Genomic DNA, 26292 nt, shown 5'->3' with positions numbered 1-26292 from the left:
CCTGTTTTTGAACTTGTCCTTCAAGGCCGAGGTTTTTGTATGGTGTCTCTCCCTTGAAGGGCACTTTGATATTTATATGCTTATCACCTTAAGCTTAACTTCTCATTCTCAGATATCCCGTACCTGCCTTCTGATTCTCCTTCCTCAGATTTGTCTCTAAGCATTGCTCTTGAAGATGCCACCCTTTCCCTATTAGTTATGGTCAGGAATATTTGCGTGACTTTGGATTCCTCATTTTCATTCTTATAATATATTTCTTCATTGATCCAATCACATAGTTTCTTCAGAAGATTTGACCTTTCCCCACTTATTATGTCAGGCAACACCTTGTTTAGGCACTTGTTCTCTCTCCTGCTAGGATTCCTTCATTTGCTATCCAATCTCTCCAGCTCCTTCACAATGCAGCTGCTCGACTGGTGTTCTCTGTTCCTTGTTTCACTCCTACAACTCCTCTACTTCATTCTCTTCACTGGCTTCCTGTTACTGTAAGGGTCCAGGTCAGAATTCTTGTCTTGACCAGTGGCTTTCTGAATGATTGTGCTCCTCAGTATCTCCAGTCTTTTGTCTCTCCATATGTCCCTTCATGAAGTCTCCATTTTGCTTCACCTTGTCTGCTCACCATCCTTTCTCTTCCCAGATATACCAAGACTGAACTATGCTTCTCCATTCTTGCTTCAAAGCCATGGAACGATCTCACCTTGTCTGTTCGACTTGCACCCAATTTACTTGTCTTTAAGTATAGGCACCTGTTCATTAAATATTTTGGAACTGTTTAGATACCCTTCTACAGGATAACTACTGTTGTACTGACAAAGAGTTTAGGATATGGATTTTTGTCTAGTTGTAGTTATAATTATATAGTAGTAGTACGATGTCCTCATGCTTGTTGTTTTAATCTTGTTCTCTGTTGTATTTGATGTTTTGTAATCATTCTTTTATGTATTATAATTTATAAGTCCATCCATCCATCCATTTTCCAACCCGCTGAATCCGAACACAGGGTCACGGGGGTCTGCTGGAGCCAATCCCAGCCAACACAGGACACAAGGCAGGAACCAATCCTGGGCAGGGCGCCAACCCATTACTTTATAAGTCGATTTTGATAAATGTGTCTTCTAAAAATTTATGATAATAACAACAATATTTAATTATAAATAATTTTGGACATTTAGGATATTTTTGAACTTCTAAAGCCTGCTCCCCATTTCTTAGACCTGCATATATTGTACCCTGGTAGTAGAGTTTGAGCTGAGGCTGCCTGGGATGAGGCCTATTTCTGTGCAGGCTAGGGAAGGCCCTGGCTTAGTTTATTGGTCTGTGTTGAATGCACTGAATCATAACACTGGGGATGTTCTATGCATTTATTTGTTTTTATAACTTTGTTGATTTTATTAAAATCACATAACATTCCATACACATAACTCAAGTTTTACATAAAAAAATAAGGTTAGAAACAAATCAACCCCCACCCCTGTGTTCTCTGAATTTCAAAACTCCTAAAACTGCAAAAGAATACAAAAAAGGGTATTATTTACAAAATACATTTTAATAGTACCTTATTCATAAAATGCAAAAGGTAAGAAAGCAGTATGCTACCTTATCCATCCATCCATCCATACATCCATCCATTGATCTATTACTGATACCTCTTATTGCAGGTCAAGGCCATTAGGGAGGAAACCAATACTAATCTTTATAAAACTCACAGAGGAATAAACGTCACACTATTGGTAATTTATGAGAGCAGACAGAAGCTTCCAAATTAAAAGAGGTTAAATATCAGGGCCTAATCTCAGAAAAAAGAAACCACTTTGAATGTGTGTGTGATTGACATATAAGTTTACATATTCTTGCACATCTCATCACTTTTGATATTGTGTATCTATTATATAGTGCCTTTCATATCTATCTATCTATCTATCTATCTATCTATCTATCTATCTATCTATCTATCTATCTATCTATCTATCTATCTATCTATCTATCTATCTATCTATCTATCCACTATATAGTGCCTTTCACATCTATCTATCTATCTATCTATCTATCTATCTATCTATCTATCTATCTATCTATCTATCTATCTATCTATCTATCTATCTATCTATCTATCTATCTATCTATCTATCCACTATATAGTGCCTTTCACATCTATCTATCTATCTATCTATCTATCTATCTATCTATCTATCTATCTATCTATCTATCTATCTATCTATCTATCTATCTATCTATCTATCTATCTATCTATCTCAACATCACCCCAAGTACTCTCAGGCATTGACGTAAGATCAGAGGTGCAGTATGTAGGAGATAAAAAGCCCATTTTCCACCATTCTGTTTGGTATTAATCTGCTAAATAGATTTTATTTTTTCACGTTTTTGAGAATGTTTTCTACATACATAGAATTTGTATTTCTATTTATAGGAATCACTTATGTATTTTTGCCAACCAAAATGTTGTTGGTGTTAATCTTGTTTTTTTCTTCTTTCTTCTTTTTGTTTTGACGGTAACATCACTGTGTCACCATTTCTTTTTTGTTTTTCGGAAGATGACATTTTGTGTGTTCTTGTCCCAGGCACATGTATCTTGTTTACAGTGTCTATCGTCTTTGCTGGCCTTGTTATTTGATTATGCAATGCTGTTATGTTATTTCTGTTTGCCCATATAAGATGGCAATGCCAGCTCACACCATCCTAGTTTTAACCTGAAACTGTCTACAAATGCACATCAGATTTTTCAGAACATTTAGTGCAAGAGATCCAGGTTATGTCAGGCTCCAACAACACGACTTTCAGCAGCCTGCTCGATTTACCTGACATTGTCTTGTGATCAGTTGTCTTGTTGTTGTAATGATGTTTACTCTGCACAATCAAGTGCAGATGAAGCTCACAAATGACAAGATCTTTTCTTGACAAAGAGTGCCTGATTGTAAAACTCCACCATTTTGTGAAAATACACACAGGACGTTTTATGCAGGTGGTGCTGCTGCCTCGCAGTAAGGAGTCCTTGGTTCGTATCCCGAGTCCTCCCAGTGAGGAGTTTGCATGTTCTCCCTGTGTCTGCGTGGGTTTCCTCTGGCTGCTGTCCAAAGCCATGCAGGTTAGTTGACTTGATGATGCTAAACAGCCCTCTAGTGTGTGTTCAGTGTGTGTGTGTGTGTGTGAGTGTTCTCCTTGCGATGGACTAGTGCCCTGTCTTGCTGGCATACCCTGGGCTGGATTAGGTGGGTTAGAAGATGGCAAGACTTTTTATGTAACTTTGCCAGAATGGAGTTGGAATAGCACTACAAGACCTTGTGCTGATCATTTCAAACGTGCTTGACATTTTCAAGGTATCTGTGACACCTCAAGGACTGGCTCAGAGGTGCGTTGGGGGGGCTGTTTGTATTTAATGGCTAATTGGCTCTGATCTGAAGATTTTACTCTCAAAAAATGAAAAACCAGGGCTTAAACCATGACGCTTGAGCCCGCCATTAGTGTTAGGACTTTTGGTGATGCTCTTCTGACTTGACTTTGTACCTTGGCTTTGTCGTTTTGGGTTTGCTGCTCTGGTATTCTAGTCATAAATTGAGCCTTCTTTCATTTATTAATAATCTGTTGGTTTTCTTGTCTGGCCGTCTGGCCTGCAGGCTGTCAAAATCTTTAAAAGTTTTAATTAAAGTTCACAGGCTCTGTACTTTGGGCCTTGTGGGCTCAGTGGTTTTGCATTCTTGACAATCAATGGTTCAGTCTTCCTGTTGTTTGAATTTTGATGTGCACTAAGTATGATTTGATATCTTGTCATTTGTATTATGTTGACTACTATATTTAATTTAAAAGTTATGCCTGATGGCTGAGTTCTTGCTTGCTGTGTTTGTAATGTGACTTCTTGGTCTCTTCTGTAAAAACACTTCTGACTCATGTTGATCGAAGCAGCCAACGCTCATTTCACATGCAGTTTTTGCAAAATTGATTCTTAACTTTGTTTTGCATGTGATTTCATAATCGGCAAATGAGAAACAGGACAATATCAAGATCGGCCAGTTTGGTAACACAAATCCATGCGACCATCAAATCCCAGTCCTCAACAAATTATTATTTATTTATTTTGGGATGAAAAACCCAGGAATATTACTCCCTGAGGGTTTGGCATCACCTTGTATCCCCTTTGAACCCGTGAAGCAGGGAACTTTGTCTTTTGGAATTACCACATGGTTGATAAAATGGCCAATTTCACGTTTTGGGCAGGACTAGCGAAGGGGTCAACCATGCATGGTGGTAATCGGGGGGTAGAAAAAATAAATAAATACATAAACATGTGGTGGCTCAGAGCCTGCACAAAAAAATTCAGTTACATATAAGGCAAAAATATGGGAAGCATAGCTGAGTTTTCCAGTGTGGCCTCGGTAATCCAATCACTGACATACCAGAAAACATTTTCCCAGGCCTTTGCACATGGAGATGAGGTACAAAACAAAAGTTTTGAAATGTAAAGCTAAACAGTTTTCTTCCTGTGTCAATGGTGTAAATTTCTAGCTCTTCACTACTGCTGTCAAGCCAAATTTCCCCCTTAGGGCCATAAAAATTTCAGATGAACTTAAATTTGAATTTGTAAACCTTGCACACTATAATTAAATCCTGACAAATGTTAAACTGGGATTTGAAAATGGATGGAGAGAGGGATTCATGAACACGCCTACAGAAAAACTGCCAACCAGGTTTTTGATAAAGGCACAAAGTGATGACCACTCCTGCCATTGGTAACCCAAAATTTTGCACTAATGGGCTGGCGTCCTTAGGAGAAACACCAAAAAGTGTGTAATATTATAATTGGCATTACAAGCATAAGTCTGTTTTACGGGAAAAAAATTTTAAAATGTGGCCGGCGATTGTCCTTCTCTTAGACCAGCCTTCACCCAGGGATGCTTCACTTGCTCAGTGAATGATGCTGGCATTTGCTAACATCTCCTTTGTCTGCTGGTGTGAATGGTAAATGCTGACCTGGCACAAGTGCCCAGTCGCTGTGGACGACGTTTGTGGCATGTTTGCCTGTTTGCAGAGCGTATAATTGAAGAGGACTCGCTGTTTGTTCTCTCGGAGCTTCTCCTCCTGCTTGCTTGTCCCGTGTGTTGCACTTCCTCAGGCTTTGATGCTCATTTGCTTTACTGGGGGTTTCAAAGTAAGCAAGGGGACCGAGAATAAATACTTAGGTTTAAAAACAAACATGTGAGCTTTTGTTCCACTCACTGCTGTCACCCTTTTCTCTCACAAATAAATTCTAACTCTGGACACTAAGAAAATATGAACACCAAAAGGTCGAGATGAGAATGGGCCCATTGACCTTACATAGCACTCAGCTTTCTCTTTAGACTTTGGTTTTTTAAAAGTTTCTAAATGCAGAGGCTGCCCTAACATTGCCACCCATCCCCTTGATCTGCAGTACCTGCCAGTTTCATGTGCGTTGGCTAAAATAAAAAAGAAGATATCACACAGCAATAACTACTGGAAAATAGATAGATAGATAGATAGATAGATAGATAGATAGATAGATAGATAGATAGATAGATAGATAGATAGATAGATAGATAGACAGATAGACAGACAGACGGACGGACGGACGGACGGACGGACGGACGTGATGTGATGTGCTTCTAAGAATAACAGAAAATGCCCAATCTCAGATCCACCACATGATATCCTCCTAACTTGTTTCATATACTGACATTTTATTTGCATGAAAACTATTACAGCCAATCTTAAATAGTGGCATTGCATTTCTTCCAGTACTCCTACATACTTGGAGAGAACAGAGTGGAGTACATCGCAAGAGATAACTCCCAATATTCGAATCACATGTGAAGACAGTGTAAGTCACTGGGATCACAGAGCTGAAGCCAGAGCAATGGGAACGGAGCTCCCTCCAACTGGTGCATCTCTCAAGTAATACATTTAGGCCACACTTTAATTTAAGTATTCCATATAAACCACCCCAATAACTACTGGAAAATGTATGAAAGATCCCTAGTTTTAAGAAATAAATAAAAATGTAGATAGTTAGCAAGCTAGATACTATATATATCTTATATATAAACGTCTCTGTGTGGAAGTGTGTGTGTCTGTCTGGCCCAGAAGTGAGAGGTGGAGTCTGGGTAAGGTCTTCACCTCTGAGAATACACAAGCGAGGCCAGCATGTCAGCAAAATGAAACCTCAGAAGAAAGACAAAGTCGCTTAGGTGCTAATACAGAAGGGAGGCGAGCACATCAGCAAACCGGTATCCCATTTACTTTTCCTCCCACCACAAATGCACAAGCAATGCAAGCATGATGGTGAAACGAATCCTCCTAGGAGAGAGATGCCCGGACTTACAGAGGTAGTATATATATATATATATATATATATATATATATATATATATATATATATATATATATATATATATATATATATATATACTGTAGTTATATATATACTGTGTATATATATATATACTGTATATATATATAAAATAATCCACCTTGACACACACAAAAAGGTTTGGGGCAGCCACCTGTATACTTGAGATTTGCCTGTAAAAAGAGTCAATAAGTTGCACAGTTGTGTACAGCTTAAGTCCAAGACAGTACTGATTAACAAAGGAAAGATGGCAGAGTTTTAAGGTCAGTCAGGAGAAGTAAGGTCATTGGGTCCAGAACTGGAAGTGACATCATCAGGCCTAGAACCAGAAGTGATGTCGTCAGACCCAGACAGAATTTTCCATGTTTGATCTGCAGGAAAAACAGAGAAAGGATTGTTATACTCTGCCACCCACTGGCCTGGCGTGGAATTACCTTCTTTTGAGTCTCCCATGTGCACACATGTGACAATATACTGTATGTGTATATATATATGTAAATATAATTAAAACATTCTTACTTCTGAAAAGCAATGCAATTATTTAGGTGGTTACCTACCAGGTAACACTTGTGATTGGTCGGCCAGTCGGCAAACATCCATCAGGTCTTCTCAGTTGTGAGAACACGTGTTTCACCCTTATTGAGGCTCATCAGGTGTACACACCTTTGCTCCCCCTTACAGAGATTGAACCTCGGATGTTAGGGCCTGAGGCAAAGCTTCTGACATTGCGCCACAGTGGCTGGTTTGCGTTTCTGAGATGACGTAGTGAGTGTTTGCCGGCTGGCTGACCAACCATGAGCGTTCGTGGTAGGTGACCTCCCCAGTAATCAGATTGCGATTCAGACCTAAGAATATAATATTCTGATCTTCACCGTGCCAAATATTCCAGCCTTTAATTCTTCAAGCCATCTTAATTCACAGAAGGTAGGCGACTCCTCTATGCAGTTTGGAGGAGATGTTGGTGGTGGGGGTTTGAGCTTAAAAAATGTTGGTCATCAGCAGCTGAAATCATCTATCAGCATGGTCAATTAAAACTGATGGACTTGCTTATTTCTACTTTTATGTTGCTTATATACGGCTGGTTGGTGTTTTTAGGGAGTCAAGGCTGGGGGGTGGCTGTCAACAAACAGGACCCGTTAAAGCCGATTGAGGCCTTCCTTGTGTAATTTTGGGCTATACAAGAAATAAATTGTTTTTGTTGTTGTTCTGTATTCTTTTTGCTGGAATGAACAGAAAGTTGCTTTCAGTATGAAAGTTCAGCTGCATGTAGGGAATTCCCCGCCTTTTGCAGTAATAGTATTGTTTATAGTGTCTTTACTGTCACATGTACAGAGCACAGTGTTAATCTTATTTGCATGTGCTAATCAACATGCAACACGTCACCTCTGCAGTGCCATGATTTGCAAGCAGGACGACTTCTGTCTCTCATCTTCAGCCATTAGAGGACAGAGAATTTACATTTCTCTTAACAAGATATGATTCTGCCGTTTTCTTTTGTATATTAAAATCCTTGTCTGCAAGGTCTTACTGCTAAAATCACAGCTGTTATGCCGGCTGTTTAACAACAAAGAACAAAAAAATAAAATGTATTTACATTAAAAGAGTAAAGTAAACCTGAACTCAAGTGACTGCATGCCTGTAAGATTAAAAAGCTCCATAAAGTGCATGAAAAAATGTTAACAGGAGCAAAGCCTACGAAGGTTTCAAATACCAAAACAAATGAAAAATGTGTGCTAGACACAATATCATTTTAAAAGACTTGCGCTGCGGCCTGTGGACTCTGTGGAATGCAAGCTGGTCTGATAGGAGCGGGAGCGGATGGGAGCGATATCGGCCTGGAGTACGTCCAAACATCCAGCTGGGCCTCCAAACAAGTTCTTGAAGTGGGGGGGGGGGGATTGGGGAGCTGGGGGAGACACAGTCAAGCACTCTGATAAGAAACATGTCAAGTCTAAGTCAAGCTTTGTTTTACTTTCATCTAAAAGCATCGCAAAATGAAACCACTCGATGAAAATACCAGAGCGGTCATGGCTTGCCCAATGAGGAAAGCTAACTTCAGTTTAGGCTGACCATTTGGAGTGTAACTGGAGAACCAGTAGGGGAGATTGTGATCTTTTGCAGAAAAAAACACATTTGGCTATGGCTGTCCCCAGTATCTAGCCTTGGCGTGAAGCCACTAGGGGGCAGTATGGGAGCAATGTCCCTTGGCTGTTTAGACACATTGAATTTTAATGGTACAAAGAATGCAGAAAGTTAAGGCAATAATAATAATAATAACACATTACATTTATTTAGCACTTTTCTAGTTACTCAAAACGCTTTACATTGACAGTTGGGAGCCATTTCAACCACCAACAATGTGGAGCATCCGTGTGCATAATGTGACGGCAGCCATTCTCACCCCAATATGCTCACCGTCCACTAGCTATTAGGAGGTGAAGGGGTGTGAGAGACAGTTAGCTGGTCAGAGACAGGGGATGATTAGGACCCATGACTAGGCTCTGGTGGGCAATTTACATAATGCATGAGGGTACACCCTACTGTTTCCAAAGGATGACCAGGGATCCTTTATGACCCTAGAGAGGCAGGACTTTGGATTAATGCCTCATACCATTTTTCCAGCACATTGTCCATGTCACTGCACTGGGTTATTGGGATCCACTTACAGACCACAGGTTAAGTGTCCCCTGGTGACCTCAACTATGCCATTCTCTGGGGCATCCCAAGCTTTTGCTAGATGATCCCCCATCCAAATACTTGCCGGGCTGAGACATGCTTAGCTTCAGATAGATTACCTGTTCTGAAATGAGGGTGGCATGGCTGCTGGTTAAAGCACTGAAGGCTTTCCTAGATGGTCTCCCATCCAAGTACTGTGCTTAGGGAGTGAGCGGAGAAGATAAATAGGGGGCGCTCGAATGGTAGCATTGCTTGAGCATTGCATTAGGTTACCTGTGTGCCACCACCATTCAGATCTCCCAATATCTAGTGTTTTTTTTTATGCTTTTTTGGATTTTGCCTTTTCTCTTTTGAGGTTTGGCATGGCAGTCTACAGATCTTGATGTTTATTTACCACAAACACATATAAAGATGGAGCTCTTCTATCTAAATTGAATCCCTGTTTTCTGGGGTCAGGACCTATTTCCCGTGGGATGGCATCTCTCTTAAATGCTTGCGCCAATGCAAAGTGATCATATCATATCCCCCACATAGGGAGTTACCTAAATGCCCAGGTGCTAAGACAGTTTTCCTCGCTATAACCCAGCATGCACGTTTCTGTCCTGGCATAGAAGAGCAAGCAGGAAATTCATTCTTACTCCACTGAAACTTCTTATAGTTTGTTTTTTTTTTTCATTTTTCTTTTCAATACCTGTTGAGCATTCACATTTCAGAATGTTCTCATCGACTTCACAGACAGACTGTCTTCAGCAGTGATTTGCTGCTGTTTTTGGTCCCCTTTCAGTCTTCATACATCTCATTTTTTAAAGCACTTGATAGACCATTTTGTGTGGTGGGTGACTGCACTTAGTCACAGAAAGATTGGACTTCAGAGACCCTTTCTGACACATCTGAGTGGGATCATAACCCTGCCCCAGGGGAATGTGACGAAGTGGACTATGAGAGGCTGATGTCGGGACAGAGGAACAGAATACAAGGCAATGATCAGTGAGCTCCTTTCATACTGACTTTAATGAACCTCTGCCTGCTGCAAATGCCATACAGATGGGCCACTGGATGTCAACAAAGGGATCTTCTGATCCCAGCTGTCTGTGAGCTCCCATGTCATAACGTGCACCTGCACCAGCAATGAAGTTAGAGAAAGAGGGGCAACAGTAAATGGGGGTCAGATGGAGTTGACTGCAGGCTAAATGATATCATAACTTGCAACTGCAGTATTGTGGTGTTAGCCTAATTCTGTTCTTTAAATGGACTATTTTCTTTTGGTAGGCCTGGTGTTAAGAAACACCTAAGTGTTTGAGGATTATTGTGAGAGTACAACAAGACCAGGAGATCTTATCAAAGGCACAGACATAATGGGCTCAAAACTGGGAGATTAAAAAATAACTAAGCAAGAGTAAGTTTGACCAAAGAAACAGGCATCCGTCCGGTGGCATAAAATAGAGCCAAAAGCATCTTCTGCCGCTGGCTACAGAGAAAAGGCTCTGAAGAGCTGTCAGGCTTCAGTTTGGAGGTCCGTCTCCGGTGGGTTACTTGTACACAAATGAGACGCCTCCTTCCAGGAGCACCCTGCTCTTCTAGGGGCGGAATCAGCTGCCCTCACTTGGCATCTTCTTAGAGCTATGAGTGGAAAATGAGACAAGACAGTCAATGACTGCGCCCCCCTTGTGTCCCGGGGTGGTAGTGCTTACCTCTGACAAGCCCACATCTTCTGACACGCATGCGGAACACTATTTTAGGCCCAGTGTGAATCAGTCTTAATTGTGCATGCTGTCTGTTGTGGTCTCTTCTCGTTTTGGACTAGTTTTGGAGCATTTAGAATTTTTTTTAATTTGTATTTATTGTTTGTAATTTTTTGGTGCGTGTTTAAAGTATTAAATGTGTAATGTGATGTTTGTGTCACAGTGGCTGCTGCAGATGCTTCCATGTACTGATGTTGTGGTGAGCTGATATGCCAATCAGTTATGTGATTGATGGATAATTTTTAAAGACTTCTGAACTTTACCTAAAAAAATTAGAAAAGACTCATTCACAATTAGGACTGAAAAGTTTTCTCTTTCAAAGAATTTCAGTTTTCTGATTTAAGCACCGTCTTGATCACAATCCACACTGTGCTCCATTTATGAAAGTTTTCACGACTGTCTAACCTTTGCTAGTCTTTGGGTTTGGTGTCTGGCTATCTTTTTCAAGATTTATTGTAAATTATGTATAGAATAATGAATTCTTACTTACATGTCTCGTCAGAAGATTGACAATAATACAATACCAACAGTAGGTACAAAAAAGCAGACATATAATCTAAAATACCATAAAAATATACTAGCATTCAAAAACGTTGTGATTTTTTGTTAGATAACATTTTTATCAAGATACAGGCCTTTAGTTGGTGTCTTCCTGCAGATGACACTGGCATCAGGTGTGCGTCTTTAAGGAAGAAGCCAGCTGATAACCTGTAAGGCGTTGGTTTCCCACACTGCCAGCTCTGCAGCTCTCCTTATCCTCTTATGCCGTTGTCCATCTCGGCTTTCCTCTTCATTTTCTTTGCCCTCTTCTCCCAAGACAGCAGTAGACACGTTTGTATAAAACCTTCAGTTTCATGGCAGTCTGTCACACTGATCAGCCTTCATTGAACAATAACCTTCAAACAATAGACTGGCATATTTCTTTGAGAAAGATTTCTCATTTTGGCCATTTTTGAACCCAGAACTTTATGAATGCCAGTTCCATCCAACCCAGAGTAAAGTCTATTTACTTGCTTTATTGAACAGAATTAAGAGAATTCAGTGATGTTAATGCAATTACAAAGGTTTCTCTAATAACCAATTAGCATTTATACTTGACTAGTCAAGGATAAGCTAAGCGAGCTGACCATTTGGACACTGAAGGAATGGCTGCTGGGGCTCTGCAGTCATATGTGAATAATAAATTAAACGTCAGTCATTACAAGCAGTGATAGCCATAAACAACACTAGTAAGATGATGGTAGTAGTTTAAAATCAATTTAATGGCATTTTAATCAAAATAGTATCAGATTCCTTCAAAAACATGAAAATGTTGTGTGATTTCAGACCTTTGACCCTAGTGTAGCTTGTGAACAAATGGGAAGACAGATAAAAATTTGAGTTCTAGCAGGAAGCTCCATTTAATATCTAGGGTTGAAAAATAGACAATAAATAAACAGGCCGTCTAAACACTTCATTAGTTAGACGAGTGACAAACTCAGATTTTTAAGCACTAGACCTTCCTGATAACAGGCAAGTGAGCTAAGCGATGGTGTGGTGCTCATCTTTCCCGCACATTTTGTGAAAATGCTGCTCATTTGAGGCAGGGTGCCTCTGCTCTTTGGCACAGCGCTTTCATTATGTAACATTTCCACCTATTCAATTCTCCCGGATAAGCCGGGTCATGGGAACATACTCCCTGCAACACGTCCAGCCGCTGCAATGACTTCCTCAGCATCCTGCTTTAGGCGCATGGACAGCCGCTATTTCCCCACTTAAGAGAGGATTTCTTATACAGAACCCCACACTGCACCACATCTGCAGAAAACGTCTGAATTCCCCACTTTGAGATTAATAGCATAATAACAGAAAAGTACATTTCCATTGGCGGAGCTTCTGTTAGGGACTTGTAGGTGTTTTCATTGGAAAGGCTGCTAAGCTCCACATGTGAGAGCTCAGAGTAAAGGCCATGTCACATTTTTCCAACTTTTCCAGGGGTTTTCAGCTGCAAACTTCATTTACTTATACTTTATTTAACTTACCCAATATGACATACTCAGAGACTCAGTCCAACAGGTCTGCAACTCACCACAAGAAAATCAAACAGGTTTGATCAAACAAGTTTTAGGGACAGGCATGTGTGTGTATGAGAGCTGACAGTAAATGAGCACTCACCCAGACGTACAGTGCAGACAATCCAGCAACAACAAGTAAGGAACGTGGTGTGTTTGGGACCTGTCAAACACAAGAGAGACGTGTCGGTCTGATGATATGTGCTTTTTGTAGCATACGAGAATGGCAAAAAAGAAAGGAAAGGGCCGAGAGTGCTGCTCTGGTTCAGTCAGGCAGTACATTATTGGCTATCAGGAAAAACGATGCGCTTGCGTTACTTTGGAAATGTAAAACAGTGCTAGAAAAGTTACATCATTATGTAATCATCTAATGTGACATACCCTGTGATTACTGGTCATGTAATATGACATCCTCAGGCAACAAAATCAGCAACTGCAGTGCAGAAGTTTGACAGCCTCTCTGACTAGAAGTTGTGACATCTGCCTTAGTGACACACATTCACCGAGCAAAAAGGTGGCCAGACCCTCCCTCGTTATGTGTTTCAGCACTTGCCAGGGCTTCCATGGTTGTACAGGGTCTTATTATTGCACAATAGTACACTATGTGGCGACCTGATTAGAAGACAAAATGAGTGCTGGAAGCACCACACAGCCCACCTATGACAGGATAAAAAGACGAGTGAGGGGTCATTCTGTTAAGGACATCAGCCCTTTGATATGTTAGAAAACAATTTGTATATGTACAGTACTGAGTTCATGAAGGTGCACAGACATTGCTATTTCTGGTAGGAGGATTCTGGGTTACGACAAATGACTTGCATGTCAAGAATGTGTGTTCCAGTATGCAAACTTTCTTTTACGTTTGTGTATAAAACACAACCATAGCACCTATAGTGCCTTCAGAAAGTATAGAGAACCCTTCACTTTTTACACATTTTGTTTTGTTTCAGCCTTATGCTAAAGTCATTTAGATTATTCTTTTTCCATAGTCAAACAGCATTCTATATCCCAGAAAGACAAGGCAAAAACTGGATTCTAGGAATTTTTGCAAATGTATTAAAAATAAAAAATGGAAATACCATATTGACACGGGTATTGCATCTTAAAAACCAAGCCAATTAAAATAAAGGCAAAAGAGATAGATAGATAGATAGATAGATAGATAGATAGATAGATAGATAGATAGATAGATAGATAGATAGATAGATAGATAGATAGATAGATAGATAGATAGATAGATAGATAGATAGATAGATAGATAGATAGATAGAACTTTATTAATTCCAAGAGGGAATTCAGCTTTTTATAGAAGCTCAAACAAACAACAGTAACCTCTTCAGAATATAGACAAGATTTACTAAAAAGAAGAAAACCTCTGACATGGCTAAGATAAAAAGAGCAGTCACAGTAAGGAGCTATACAGCCATACTGCAGTTGGTATAAAGGAGCCCCCATAGTGTTTCTTGACTATACTAATAATAATTAGTTTGCTGAAAGTCCTCAGTGTTGGTGTGTCACAGAAAGGGATGTGCAGCATTGTCCATAATGGCCCTTGGTTTTGCTTTCATTCTGTCCGGGGGGTTGAGAGTGTGTCCTGTAGCTCAGCCTGTCTTCTTAATCTTCTTGCTCATCCAGTGGCACTCTTTTGAAGTGATGTTACCAGACCAACACCCCTCAGTGCAGAAAATAACTCTGGCGTAGTAGTTAAGGCTTTGGACTTCAAACCCTGAGGTTGTTGGTTTAAATCCCATTACTGACACTGTGTGACCCTGAGAAAGTTACATGACTTGCCTGTGCTCCTTTTGGAAAATGTATCCAATTGTATCATAAATGTTGTAAGTCTCCTTGGATAAAGGCGTCAGCCAAATAAGTAAATGTAAAATTGTACACTTCCTGCATTAAAGAAATGCAGTATCCTAAGAAACAAAAGTCTTCTCTGCCCTTTCTTCTTCACTGTGTTACTAGACCAGTCCAAGTACTGGACCCCCAAGCACCTGCAGCAGTGCCCCCACCTCTACGTCTACTCCCTGAATAGTGACAAGACATAGAGGCCGTTTGGTGCAGTGAAAGTCAATAACCAGTAGGGCTGCACGATTAATCTTTTTTTTCTCATGATAACGATATTTATGACCCACGATCAGTTAATAAATATCATCGCGATTTTACAGTATAAAGACCAAACTGTTTTTTATGGGCTGAGTTTACGGATTGGACTGCATCACTATGACGTTACTGTGTCTAGATTGCAAGCGCTTTCTGAAGCAGTAGAAGTCAATAGCAGCAATAACAGTCAGAATAAACATATGATGGCGGAGCAACGTGAGGAAGGTGCAGAAGTGCGATCGTTAGTTCCTAAAAAGGGGTCATACTCAGTTGTCTGGAACTATTTCGATTTCGAGGAATGTGATGTTGATCAGGTACGAGTCTTATGCAAACTTTGCTCCTGTTCCATCCAAACGTCCCAAGGTAACACAACAAACCTCATCAACCACCTTAAAAGCCACCACAAAGTACACTATCAAGAATTTCAACGACTGAAGGCACAAACAGCAACAACAAAAAATTACCAGCCATCCACAACACAGACAACAATATCAGGGACATTGTTCAACGCAATACCATATCTGCCTAGCTCACAAAGACACCGGGAAATAACAGAGGCGATCACGTACCATATAGCCAAGGATATGTGTCCAAGAACCACCGTGAGCAGTGAGGGGTTTAACAAAATGATCGCAACACTTGATAAAAGATATAGCATTCCCTCACGCAACCATTTTTCCAATGTTGCGCTGCCCTCGCTGTATGCGAAATGCCGAAAAGAAATAGAAAGAGAAATTCTCAGGCTCAGCCTTGAATATTTTGCTGCCACGACCGACTTATGGTCAAGCAGAACTGCGGAACCGTATTTGAGCTTGACAGTTCATTTTATTGACAGCGAGTTTGAGATGAAAAGCAAGCTTTTGCAAACTTCGTTTTTCCCACAAGACCATACAGCGGAGTTTATTGCAGTGGGCCTCAAAGAAGCGATGTCTGCTTGGGGCTTGGTGGAAGAAAGACTTGTGTGCATCACAACGGACAACGCAGCTAATATGATTAGGGCAGCATCTGTGAATAACTGGCCGAGGCTACACTGCTTTGGTCACAGACTTCATTTACGAAAGGAATAATCGTCATTATTAATCGTGATAAAAATGTTGAGCAAAATAATCGTGATAATCATTTTTTCTGTTATCGTGCAGCCGTGATAACCAGTTCCTTGGTTTTGCTGATGTTGAGTTGCAGACAAGTTTCTTTACCTCAAGAAACAAATTTCTCCACCATTCAGTCCAAAGTTCTGACTCATCCTCCTTGTCAATATACCCAGTTAGTGTAGAATCATTGGAGAATTTCTTCAAGTGACATGACCTGGCCTTATCTTTATAGATGGAGGTGTGAACAGACAAGGTGACAGGCTTGTTCCTTGTGGTGCTCCAGTGTTGCTCACACATTCCTTGATCTTCACAAACTGTGGTCTCCCTGACAGATAGTCCATTATCCAGACCACCACAGGCTCATCCACCTGCATGTCCCTGAACCTTCTACTTAACAGGGATATCAATGCTCCATTAGCAACAGTATTTAACTCCTAAATGAGAACGTGGCTGGAATGAAAACTTGCAACCAATGCAGCATCTCCAGGATCTGAGTTTGACACCCCTGCCATTACAGTGTTTATAACCTAATCAGGTCTTATAAATTCCTCTTCACTATAAAATTTGGATTAGCAGTAAGTAAAGAAGACCGTGACTTAGATAAATAATATTCAAAGACAAAATACAATTTCTGATGAGCACTTCAACTTTTACAGGATGATGGGATTTCACTTGAGTTGAAATAAACTTGGAATTGAAAGAAAGCAAACAATTCCTCAAAGCTAGATTTAATTACTGCAAACCAGAAACCATCCAGAGAGTACATGAACATTAATCCTAAACAGAGCAACAAGATACAGGAATACTTTCAAAAATAAGAGCATAAACAAGACTAAGTCATGTTGTGAAATTCTGAGCAGACACCACAAGAAAACAAGGTGATGAGGCCAGAAGAGAATGCTCTCATTTTTGTTGGCCAGGATGAAACCCCTAAGTAATTATTTAATAATCGATAGTACGGGGACAATGCTAGCGGATTAGGACTCCTCAACAGAGCTTCTGGTATTTTCACTTGACAAGAGAGACAGAGAGAGGTTGGGAGAGTGTGCCGATACAGAGCCACCCACCACACGATGAACCACCCAGATTGAGATCCGAGTACAGACGTGCAGTGGGTGACACCTCAGCACCACACTGAAACACTGTGAGGTTTTTTATGGTGCCTGCAGTGCCAATCCTGCCACCAACCCGCCAAGTTTTCTCTGCAAGTTGGAGGACCTGCTTGCAGGACTGGATGCAGATTAACGTCATGACCAGGACGAAGAAACTGCAGGTTAAGGGTGTTGCTCAGGGGCCCAATGGAGTGGAGTCACTTGCTGGTGCAGATCCCTAGCCTCAGAATCACCACTCTGTCCCACTTGACAAGGTGGCACTGAATATCATCACAATGAACAGAATCTCAAGGGAAAAAAACCCAAAAAAATCAACAATGGAGGAGCCATGGGTGGGCACACAGATTGTGCTAGACCCATGTAGGGTTTGTTCCTGACGTACACCTGATGCTGCAGGGTTAGCAGACACCCCCCCCCCCCCCCGACCCCCAATTCTAATTTAGATGATGTGGGTTCAAAAATAGGTAAACTAATTGAAAAACTATCAATTAGCAATCACTACTATTTTAAATAGTGCCTTTCAACTCTGTTTATCTGTTAAATTCTTTTGTCTTGCAGCCACTTGGACAACATGGACTCAAGAGGCGAATATGTAAAAGTAAGTGTCAAGTTTTGTTATTTGCTCACTTCATGGCTCCTCTGAGGCTCAGCTGTCAGGTATGCATGGTGAGGGCCTGCGCCGCTGACTCATTTCAAGAGAGGATGCGGGACAGCAGAGATGACATGAAATATGACAAGGACAGCGGATGCAGAGACAGCCGGCCATTAAAGGCTTTGAGAGCTGCATGTTCATGTGGTAACTTTTGATATTTTTTGTAATTGTCTTAATGATATTCTGAGGTTTTAATGTTCAGCCTTTGGCCAGAAATTACTTGTGGTATTCAGTTTTTTCTTTTTGTAGACTGACACCCTGGCTGACTTTATTTAGATAACATGAATGTACAAGAAAGCAAAAGTATGTTAAATTGAGCACTAAACGTTCTGTAAACATGTCTATTTTATAAGAAGGTACATCCAGAAACTTCCAGAAAACTTAAGGTCTAATGAGTGTTTACAGTACATATAAATATGGTAAGGATTTTAGGAAGAGCATGCGAGATTATGGCACTCCTCTGTGACTTTGACTTTTGGTCATCTGGATACTCAACTTGAGCTAACACTTACTGTAAGTTTTCCAGGACTCATATGACCCCTCTTTGATTTCTATGGTTCTAAAATTTGTTTGCAAAATAAAATCCACTTGAAAGTTAGAATAAGTAGATAACATAATACAAACATTGTCATGGGCTGATCCTTGAAGGCTAGATTAAATGGGTGAAGTGAATGGATGGAAGTGTATTTTTGAAGGACATATTAATGTGCTGCAGAAATAAGACTTATATGACTGGGTATGGGTCAAAATGCATTATGGATCTAAATATACAACAGACCAAGACTGAATATGTAACAAAACAGTGTTTGTCATGGAATCACACTACAATCCCTCCCAGGTCGCACATTTTGCACTGTGGTAGTTGTTGGTGGTCAGACGCAAACCCATAAGGTCTGGATTTCAAAGGCCCTCACAACCAGCTCCTCTGCCAATTAAAGAACTTCTATTCTTGGGCATGCAGAGATTGTGTCTCATCATTTCAAACAGAGAACATCTTGGAGACATCAGCTGAGCTCTCTCTCTCTCTCTTACTCGGCCCCCACCTTGCTGTGCAGCACCACCACCACAGTCCATCCATCCACTGTGCATATCCTGCTGTTTACGCCAACTGTTTTGCTATAGAACTGCACCATCATCCATTACAAGTTGCATATTTTGCACTGTGCTAATTGCTGATGCTCAGGCATAATCCCAGAGAGTCTTGATTACTAAAACCCTCAGAAGCAATTTTTCTAAAGAGAGAGCCATAGATGAACTTACATTCACGGGAATGTAGAGATTGCCTGAGAGCACTACATGGAGAGCCTTCCCTGGTGACGTCAATTGAGCTCTCTCTCTTGTTCAGTACCCACCTTTCTGCGCAGCACCACCACTGCACTACACCCGTCAACATTGCAAATGCTCCCAACTATGCCAAGTATTTTAGCTTGGAATCTGTCAGCTCTGGACGATTCCTTTATTTACCATATATTAAAGTAACATGGGAGCCCAGCACAGTTACATTAAGCAGGTTTCAGGCTGAACTGAGACAGCATTGAATGCATATCTTAATGGATATCTTACAGTACTTGGGATAATCAGTATATAACTGTTAGTTAAAGGTACTTTTGCTACATCAGTCTGTCTTGTGTGAATAATTCTGCTAGTCTAGCTGAACTCCGGAGTATGACCTTTGTACTGAACAGTCTACACTTTAGCATCAAGTAAAACTTTGTTAATGTAAAATATTTCTCCTTCATCCTGGTTGTACATTGCCTTCCTTCCTCCCAGCTCTGACTTACCTGGACTAGACATTGCTGACTTCCCGTGCCAGAGCTTCACCTCTTGGAAGCACTTCTGAGTCATACAGAAGTCCCAAATAGTAGGCAGTGTAACTCCGTGTAGCACCCCCTTGCAGCACCCATGGACCCCAGCAGGGCTGCGCTACCGGACTACAATTCCCAGCATTCCCTGCTGGTGCACAAATGGGTACCTATATGAAGGGCTGCTGCCATCTAGCATATATGGGGGAGACAATAACCTGAATATATTGTTCTCCCCCATCCTTCCATATTATTGATGTCTCGGCTGGGCAAGGTTCCCAAGTCAACTCCAGCTGGGATGCCTATCCTCAGGTGTCGTTCCCTCACACCACTCTATGAGTAAATATAAAATGTACAACAGACCAGTGCTAAATGTATAATAGATAAGTATAAAACACAGAGTACATTAGCACTGAATGTACTATAGGGGAGTAACACATGTGTGGGCAGAGCAGGACTAAATGTAATATGACGAACATCACAATGGGAGTAGAATGGCCCTAAATCTGCAGTACAGCCAGATTGAATGTCAAATACTTTGTAAAGCGGCACTGAATCTGCAGTAGAGTGACATTAAATGTGCTGAGGAAGACTATCAAATATGAAAGTGATCTTTGTTACCCACTCTATGGATGGTTCACACATGTGCAACAGATCAGCATTAAATGTATTATTGATAAATATCAAATGTAAAGAAGAATAGCACTAAACGCAGTAATGATGAATAACACATAACATAATGTGCAGCATTAAATATAAGAGTGCACGAGTGTCAAATATGCAATACATGGAAGGATGTCTGGTTAAAGAGATGTAAACATGCTGTTAATCAGCACAACACCCAGCTCCACATTACAGTGTTCAGAAGCCATCTTTACAGATTATGGCACATGACAACAACTTTCCAAGAATTCCTTGAGACTTATGCTAAAAACTGTGACCCAGTCATTCTGTGCTAGCTATGCAAAAGCAGGTTTTAAATAGCCACCAGCTACTAACAATGCACGTCGAGTGCTACTGAGTTACAAACCACATTTTTAATGATTATGGAAAACATTCATACTCCCCTCAGGATGTAATCCAAAACTCAAGTATGCATTGCTTTCACGTGACACATGCATAGCCTCCAGGTGTCATGACTTGTTTCACTTTCTGCTGTTGCAATCACCTTTACGTGAGATTAATCCAATGCTGTATTGATTTAATAACCTATTAAAGGAGTCCAATTAAAATTGTGCATACCAAGCTTTATTTGTGGGCAAATGTTCAACACTTTAATTACAAATCATTCAAACTCTGCAGTTATAATTTCTGGTGACTTCAACCATGTGACTTTGGAAGGAACAATGACAAACTTCCATGAGTATCAAAGTCTTACTGGACATGGACACGAAAAACAAATGCTAAAGACGCCTTCAATGTAAACTTGTAGCACCACTGGGTAGATCTTACCACAATCTGGTCCATCTTTCTCCCACCTACAAGCCTGTTATTAGACAGCAACACGTCACCATCAGGGCAGTGAGGAAGTGGAGCCTGCTGGCTGAAATGGTTCTGAATGACAGCTACCAAACGACAGGCTGGGACACGATGTGCGAGTCACATGAGGATGATATTGATGGACTCAGTCACAGCATCAAAGACAGTATGAACTTCTGCGTTCACCTGCAAAAACAACCTGCAGCTTTCTAAACAGCAAGCCCTGGATTGCTACAAAGCTAAAAAGTCTCGTGAATGAGAAGTAAAGATTATTCAAATCTGGTGACAAAATGGCACTGAAATACATACAGCGCTTGCAGAAGAAAAAGCTGAATGAAGGAACAGAAGTTTACAGAACTAAAATAGAAAACAATTTCACTCAGAATAACATGGAAGATATCTGTTTTGGACTCGGTATAATTGCTGGGCTCAAACAAACCAGGGCTGAAGTGCTGGGAGGGAATGTGGACAAAGCTAACGCCCTAAACTAATTGTTTTATAGAATTTTGCTCCTTCTACCACCACTTTCGTATAATAGTCTGTCCCTCAAATCCATCTCTGCTGCAATAGCAGCTTCCTGTACGTATTTTACTCTTATCACTTCATCTGTCCAACTTCGACCATCAGTATGGGCTGTCCATAACTCATGAGACAACTGAGGAGGCTATGCACAGGTAAAGATGTGGGACCAGATGGAGTTAGTCCTCCAGTACTTAAAGCCTGTGCTGACAGACTTAGTGGTGTCCTCTGTTACCTGTTCAGTCTGTCACTGAGGCTTCAGAAAGCACCCTGCTGTCCCGCATTGTTCCAGTTCTAAAGTACGGACGGCTCCTTGTCCTCACAGGTGGCGCAGTGGTAGTGCTGCTGCTTTGCAGTAAGGAGACTGTGGAAGATTGTGGGTTCGATTCCCAGTTCCTCCCTGTGTGGATAGCGCTTTGAGTACTGAGAAAAGCGCTATATAAATATAATGAATTATTATTATTATCTGATGACCACAGTCTCATGGTACTTATGTCCCACGTCATGAAGACCAGTCTTTGACTAAATGTGTCCTCTCATGAAAGACCACTCAGACACACTGCAGTTTGCCTATCGGAAAAAAAATTGAAGTAGAAGATGTAGTTACCTATCTACTCCATGAAACTTCAGTCCACCTGGAGGAGGCTGGCAGCACTGTGAGGACTATGTTCGTTGAGTTCTACAGTTTATTTAATACCATCTAGCCATCCATGTTAAAGAAACAGCTCAGAGATATTCAGGTGGATGAGCCTTTGGTGTTCCGGATAATAAATTATCTGTCTGGTACTGCTCAAGGACTGTGTCTTAGGTGGATGTAAGCAACAATGGAACACCATGAGGAACAGTCCTGTCACCTTTTCTGTTCTCCCTGTACATCTCAGACTATAACTATAACACAGTGCCATGTCACTTGAAGACATTCTCAGACAGACCTGCACTAATAGGGAGTATTGACAGTGGGGGTGAGTCAGAGTATAGGAGTTAAGGAATGGATTATTTTGCTGTGCCAAAGAGCCTCTACATGCAATCACAATTCAGGGAGCTGATGTGGAGGTGGTGCCCCTCTATGAGTACTTGAGGTTCCACATTAATGACAGGCTGGACTAGTTTTATAACACAGAGGAGCTATATAAGAAAGGGCAGAGCAGACCATTAATGGAGGCAGTGACATGCTTTACATGTTCTACAACTCTGTGATGACCAATGCGATTTTCTGCACTGTGGTATGCTGGGTTGGTAACATCACTTTAAGAGAAGCCCACCAAATCAACAAGCTGATTAAGAAGACATGCTCACTATTGAGATGCTCACTGGAGCCTCAAGAGGTGGTAGTGGAGAAGAGAATGACAAGAAAAATGATGGCCATTATGAACAATGCTACACATCCCCTCTGTGGCACACTACCATTGACTTGAACCTGGACTTTTAGCCAACGATTTTTTCGTCAGAAATGTATCAATGAGCACTACTGGATTCCTTCATACCTACAGCAATACACCTTCATAGCACATCAGTGGTTAGATTAGGAGCACACGCTGTTAGCGCATTGCCACACCCACCACATGACCAACCACCTCAGGATCCCAGATTGGGACCCGAGTGTAGCCATGCAATGGGTGACACCTCAGCACCACACTAGTTCAGATGGCTGGGACTTCTCACTTATCTTTAGCTAAGTCAGAAGGATTGTTTTTCTCTTCTTTTTTGTAATTCTGTTGTTGTGCTTGTTATAATAGCTCTATATTTCTTGAGTAAAAAGCTAAATTCCTCTCTTTGGGACAAAGACAACAACAAGGTAAATGGTGCAATGGCAGTGCCAATCGAATGGCAGAGCGATTAAAACATTAATAATAACTTTAGGAATTCCAGAAATGGTAAAAAACAAATACCAGCATAAACTAATGACTTACTGTCCGGAGACAGAGTGCAGTCGCAGTCCCCATTCTGATGAAAATGGGTAGGTGGATATTACTTTAGTCATTAAACCTTTTCTTGTTGTGAGATTAAATGGACACTTTTTTTCTTTTTATTATGAATTAATTAATAATTGACCTGCTGTAATTAAGTATGAGGTGTGTCCCCACAACAGACTGGTACCCTATCCAAGGTTAGTTACTGCTATGTGCCCAGTGCTGTCAGGAATGGCTGTTGGTCCCACCAACCCTAAAAGTTTGGTTAAGTGGAGTTCAGTAAATAGACAGATAGATGATCATGCAGTATGGCACAAGATCTAGCAGCAGCAATGCCCAGTGACATTGTCTGATTATGTAACTTTGTCCTACAGTATGGGTGAATGGCAATTCCAAAGTGTGAAAGGGTTGGCCATCAAAGCTTTATCAAAGCATTATTGACCTGAATATTTGCATAAAGTTAATAATAAATTTTATTTACATTGCGCTTTATATTTAACAATCTCAAAGTCCTACAAAATAAGAATAAATTAACAAACAAGATAATCTATAAAAATAATTTAACAAAATCCATCCATCCATCCATTTTCCAACCCGCTGAATCCGAACACGGGGTCTGCTGGAGCCAATCCCAGCCAACACAGGGCACAAGGCAGGAAACAATCCTGGGCAGGGTGCCAACCCACCGCAGATTTAACAAAATGTATTTCTAAAAAGATACATTTTTAGGTTTCGTTTAAAAGCATCAGTCGACTGTGGGGCTCTCAGGTAATCAGGGAGAGAATTCCACAGCCTCAGCGCCACCGAAGAAAAGGCCCTATCACCCATACTGCTAAGCTTAGTTCTGAGAACTTGAAGAGTGTTAGTATGCACAGAACGGAGGGTGTGTGAGGAAGTATGAGGGATAAGGAGTTCCTGTAAATACAGGGGAGCAGATCCATAGATGCACTGATGGGTAAGGAGGGAAACCTTGTAGTCTATTCTAAGTGGTACAGGGAGCCAGTGAAGGGTTTTCAAGATAGGAGTGATGTGGCTATGCTTTCGCACCCTCATCAGGATCCTGGCAGCGCTATTCTGAATGTACTGGAGTCTCTGGATACTCTTGCCAGGAATCCCAATGAGGAGCGCATTACAGTAATCCAGCCTGGACGAGACAAAGGCATGGACAAGCCTCTCTGCATCTGCCAGGGTAAGTGTTAGACGAAGTTTAGCAATGTTCCTGAGATGGTAAAAAGATGACTTACAGAGATGTTTAATGTGGGTGTCAAAGGTGAGTTGAGAGTCCATTTTAACACCCAAATTGCTAACAAATGCAGAAAGAGGAATGTTTTGACCAGAGAAAGTGATACTGGTGATGGTAGAAGAACGAAGATGGTGTGGTGTGCCAACTAAAATAGTTTCTGTTTTAGATCTGTTCAGCTGAACGAAATTGAGCCTCATCCATGCCTCTATTTCATCCTAACAAATAGTCAGTGTAGATGTTGGCAGAGGAGCAGTAGAGGAGGTGGGCGTAGTCCTAAGATAAAGCTGAGTGTCATCGGCATAGCAATGAAAAGATAGACCATAGGTATTACTGTAGCATGTTTGTGATGGTAACAGTAAGTATAATGGAGCAAATCCATCCATCAACATTTTTTGTGAATTGATTGCAGGGTGCTGGAGCCTGTTATAGTAGCACTGAGAGTAAAGCAGTACCCAGCCTTGGGTGGGATGCCAGCCAGTCCCAAGGAACACATATGGTTAAGGAGTGTGCCCAGTGGCCTTTGGGATATGGAGAGGAAGATGAATAAGTCTTCACCTCTGACTAACTTGATTTCCTCTCATAAATTTGATTTTTAAGCTCCCGACTCCTCTCCATGATCTGTCCAAACTGAAATTGAGCACTGGAGTTTTGTCCTCTGTTTTTCATAGCTTTTTATGGAGTCATATAAATATACAAAGGCGATTACAGTGCTTGTTTTGACTCCCTGACTGCCAGGCTGTGGTTAACAGATGCTGCCAAGGTCAGTTCCCACAGAGCTCCACTCGTATTGTTCAGCTTTTCCATTCACACTGTTTTTTCTGTCTCTCTTCTGCTCAGGTGGTGACAAAGCTTATCTTTCATTGGCTTTTTGCCAGATAGCTTTACCGTAACAGTATGGGGGGGGGACACGCGGTCTTCTTTCAAGTGGACTGTAGCCATGACAGGCAACCACAGAGATTTGCTAACACGGAGCCCTTGCGTGCGCTTTTTAACCCGGCTTCTGTTATTTTCACTTACTGTCAAAGGGGAAAGAAGTAGAAAAAAAGGCGCCTTTGTTTCTGCCTCCCTTCCTACTTTGGAATAGCTTGGAAAAAGCTGACTTGAGCCTGAATTGAATGGGACAGGAGAGGAACTGAGAGCTCCTTCGTGTTCTGGCAGAAAGGGGAAAGAAAGTGTGTTGCTGAATAAAAGTCTCTGAACACTCGGTGGATTGTTCCTCCCTTTGCTCTTTCTCGTTTCTCGCTTGGAAGAACAAATGCCTCCTGTGTTCCTACCATTCCTGCAGTTCTAAGGCAGAGATGACAGAATAGGGCATGCAATAATTTTTCCCTTTAAAACAAAAAAAAGACCATCCCACTGGATTGACCCCAAGGCTGCTTTAAAGTGGGTAATGGTGTTTGACCTGAAGCTGAGAGATAAGTGCTAATGAACAAGTCAGCGAAATATTCCCCATATGCATACTTATCCTAAAATCAGTACAGCTGAAGGAATTACTTTAGGCCATGGTTTATTTAAAAAATGAAACTTCATATTGTC

At 41.1% G+C, this 26292-nt stretch overlaps 1 protein-coding gene across 3 annotated transcripts in view; it reads left to right on the top strand.

Annotated features, from left to right (window-relative positions):
* sh2d3ca (SH2 domain containing 3Ca) overlaps nucleotides 1-26292 on the top strand; it is a 255417-nt gene that overhangs the window by 58441 nt on the left and 170684 nt on the right. For all 3 annotated transcript variants that reach the window (XM_028809204.2, XM_028809205.2, XM_028809208.2), the window contains one exon: nucleotides 17710-17749. In XM_028809204.2, the coding sequence (XP_028665037.1) occupies nucleotides 17710-17749 (40 nt within the window). The remainder of the gene's footprint in view (nucleotides 1-17709; nucleotides 17750-26292) is intronic.

Source organism: Erpetoichthys calabaricus, chromosome 9 (genome assembly GCF_900747795.2).
Source record: "Erpetoichthys calabaricus chromosome 9, fErpCal1.3, whole genome shotgun sequence".
In the NCBI taxonomy this organism is placed as follows: Eukaryota; Metazoa; Chordata; class Cladistia; order Polypteriformes; family Polypteridae; genus Erpetoichthys; species Erpetoichthys calabaricus.
The sequence above is the reverse complement of the archived record's forward strand: the minus strand, read 5'-3'. Positions and strand labels throughout refer to the sequence as shown.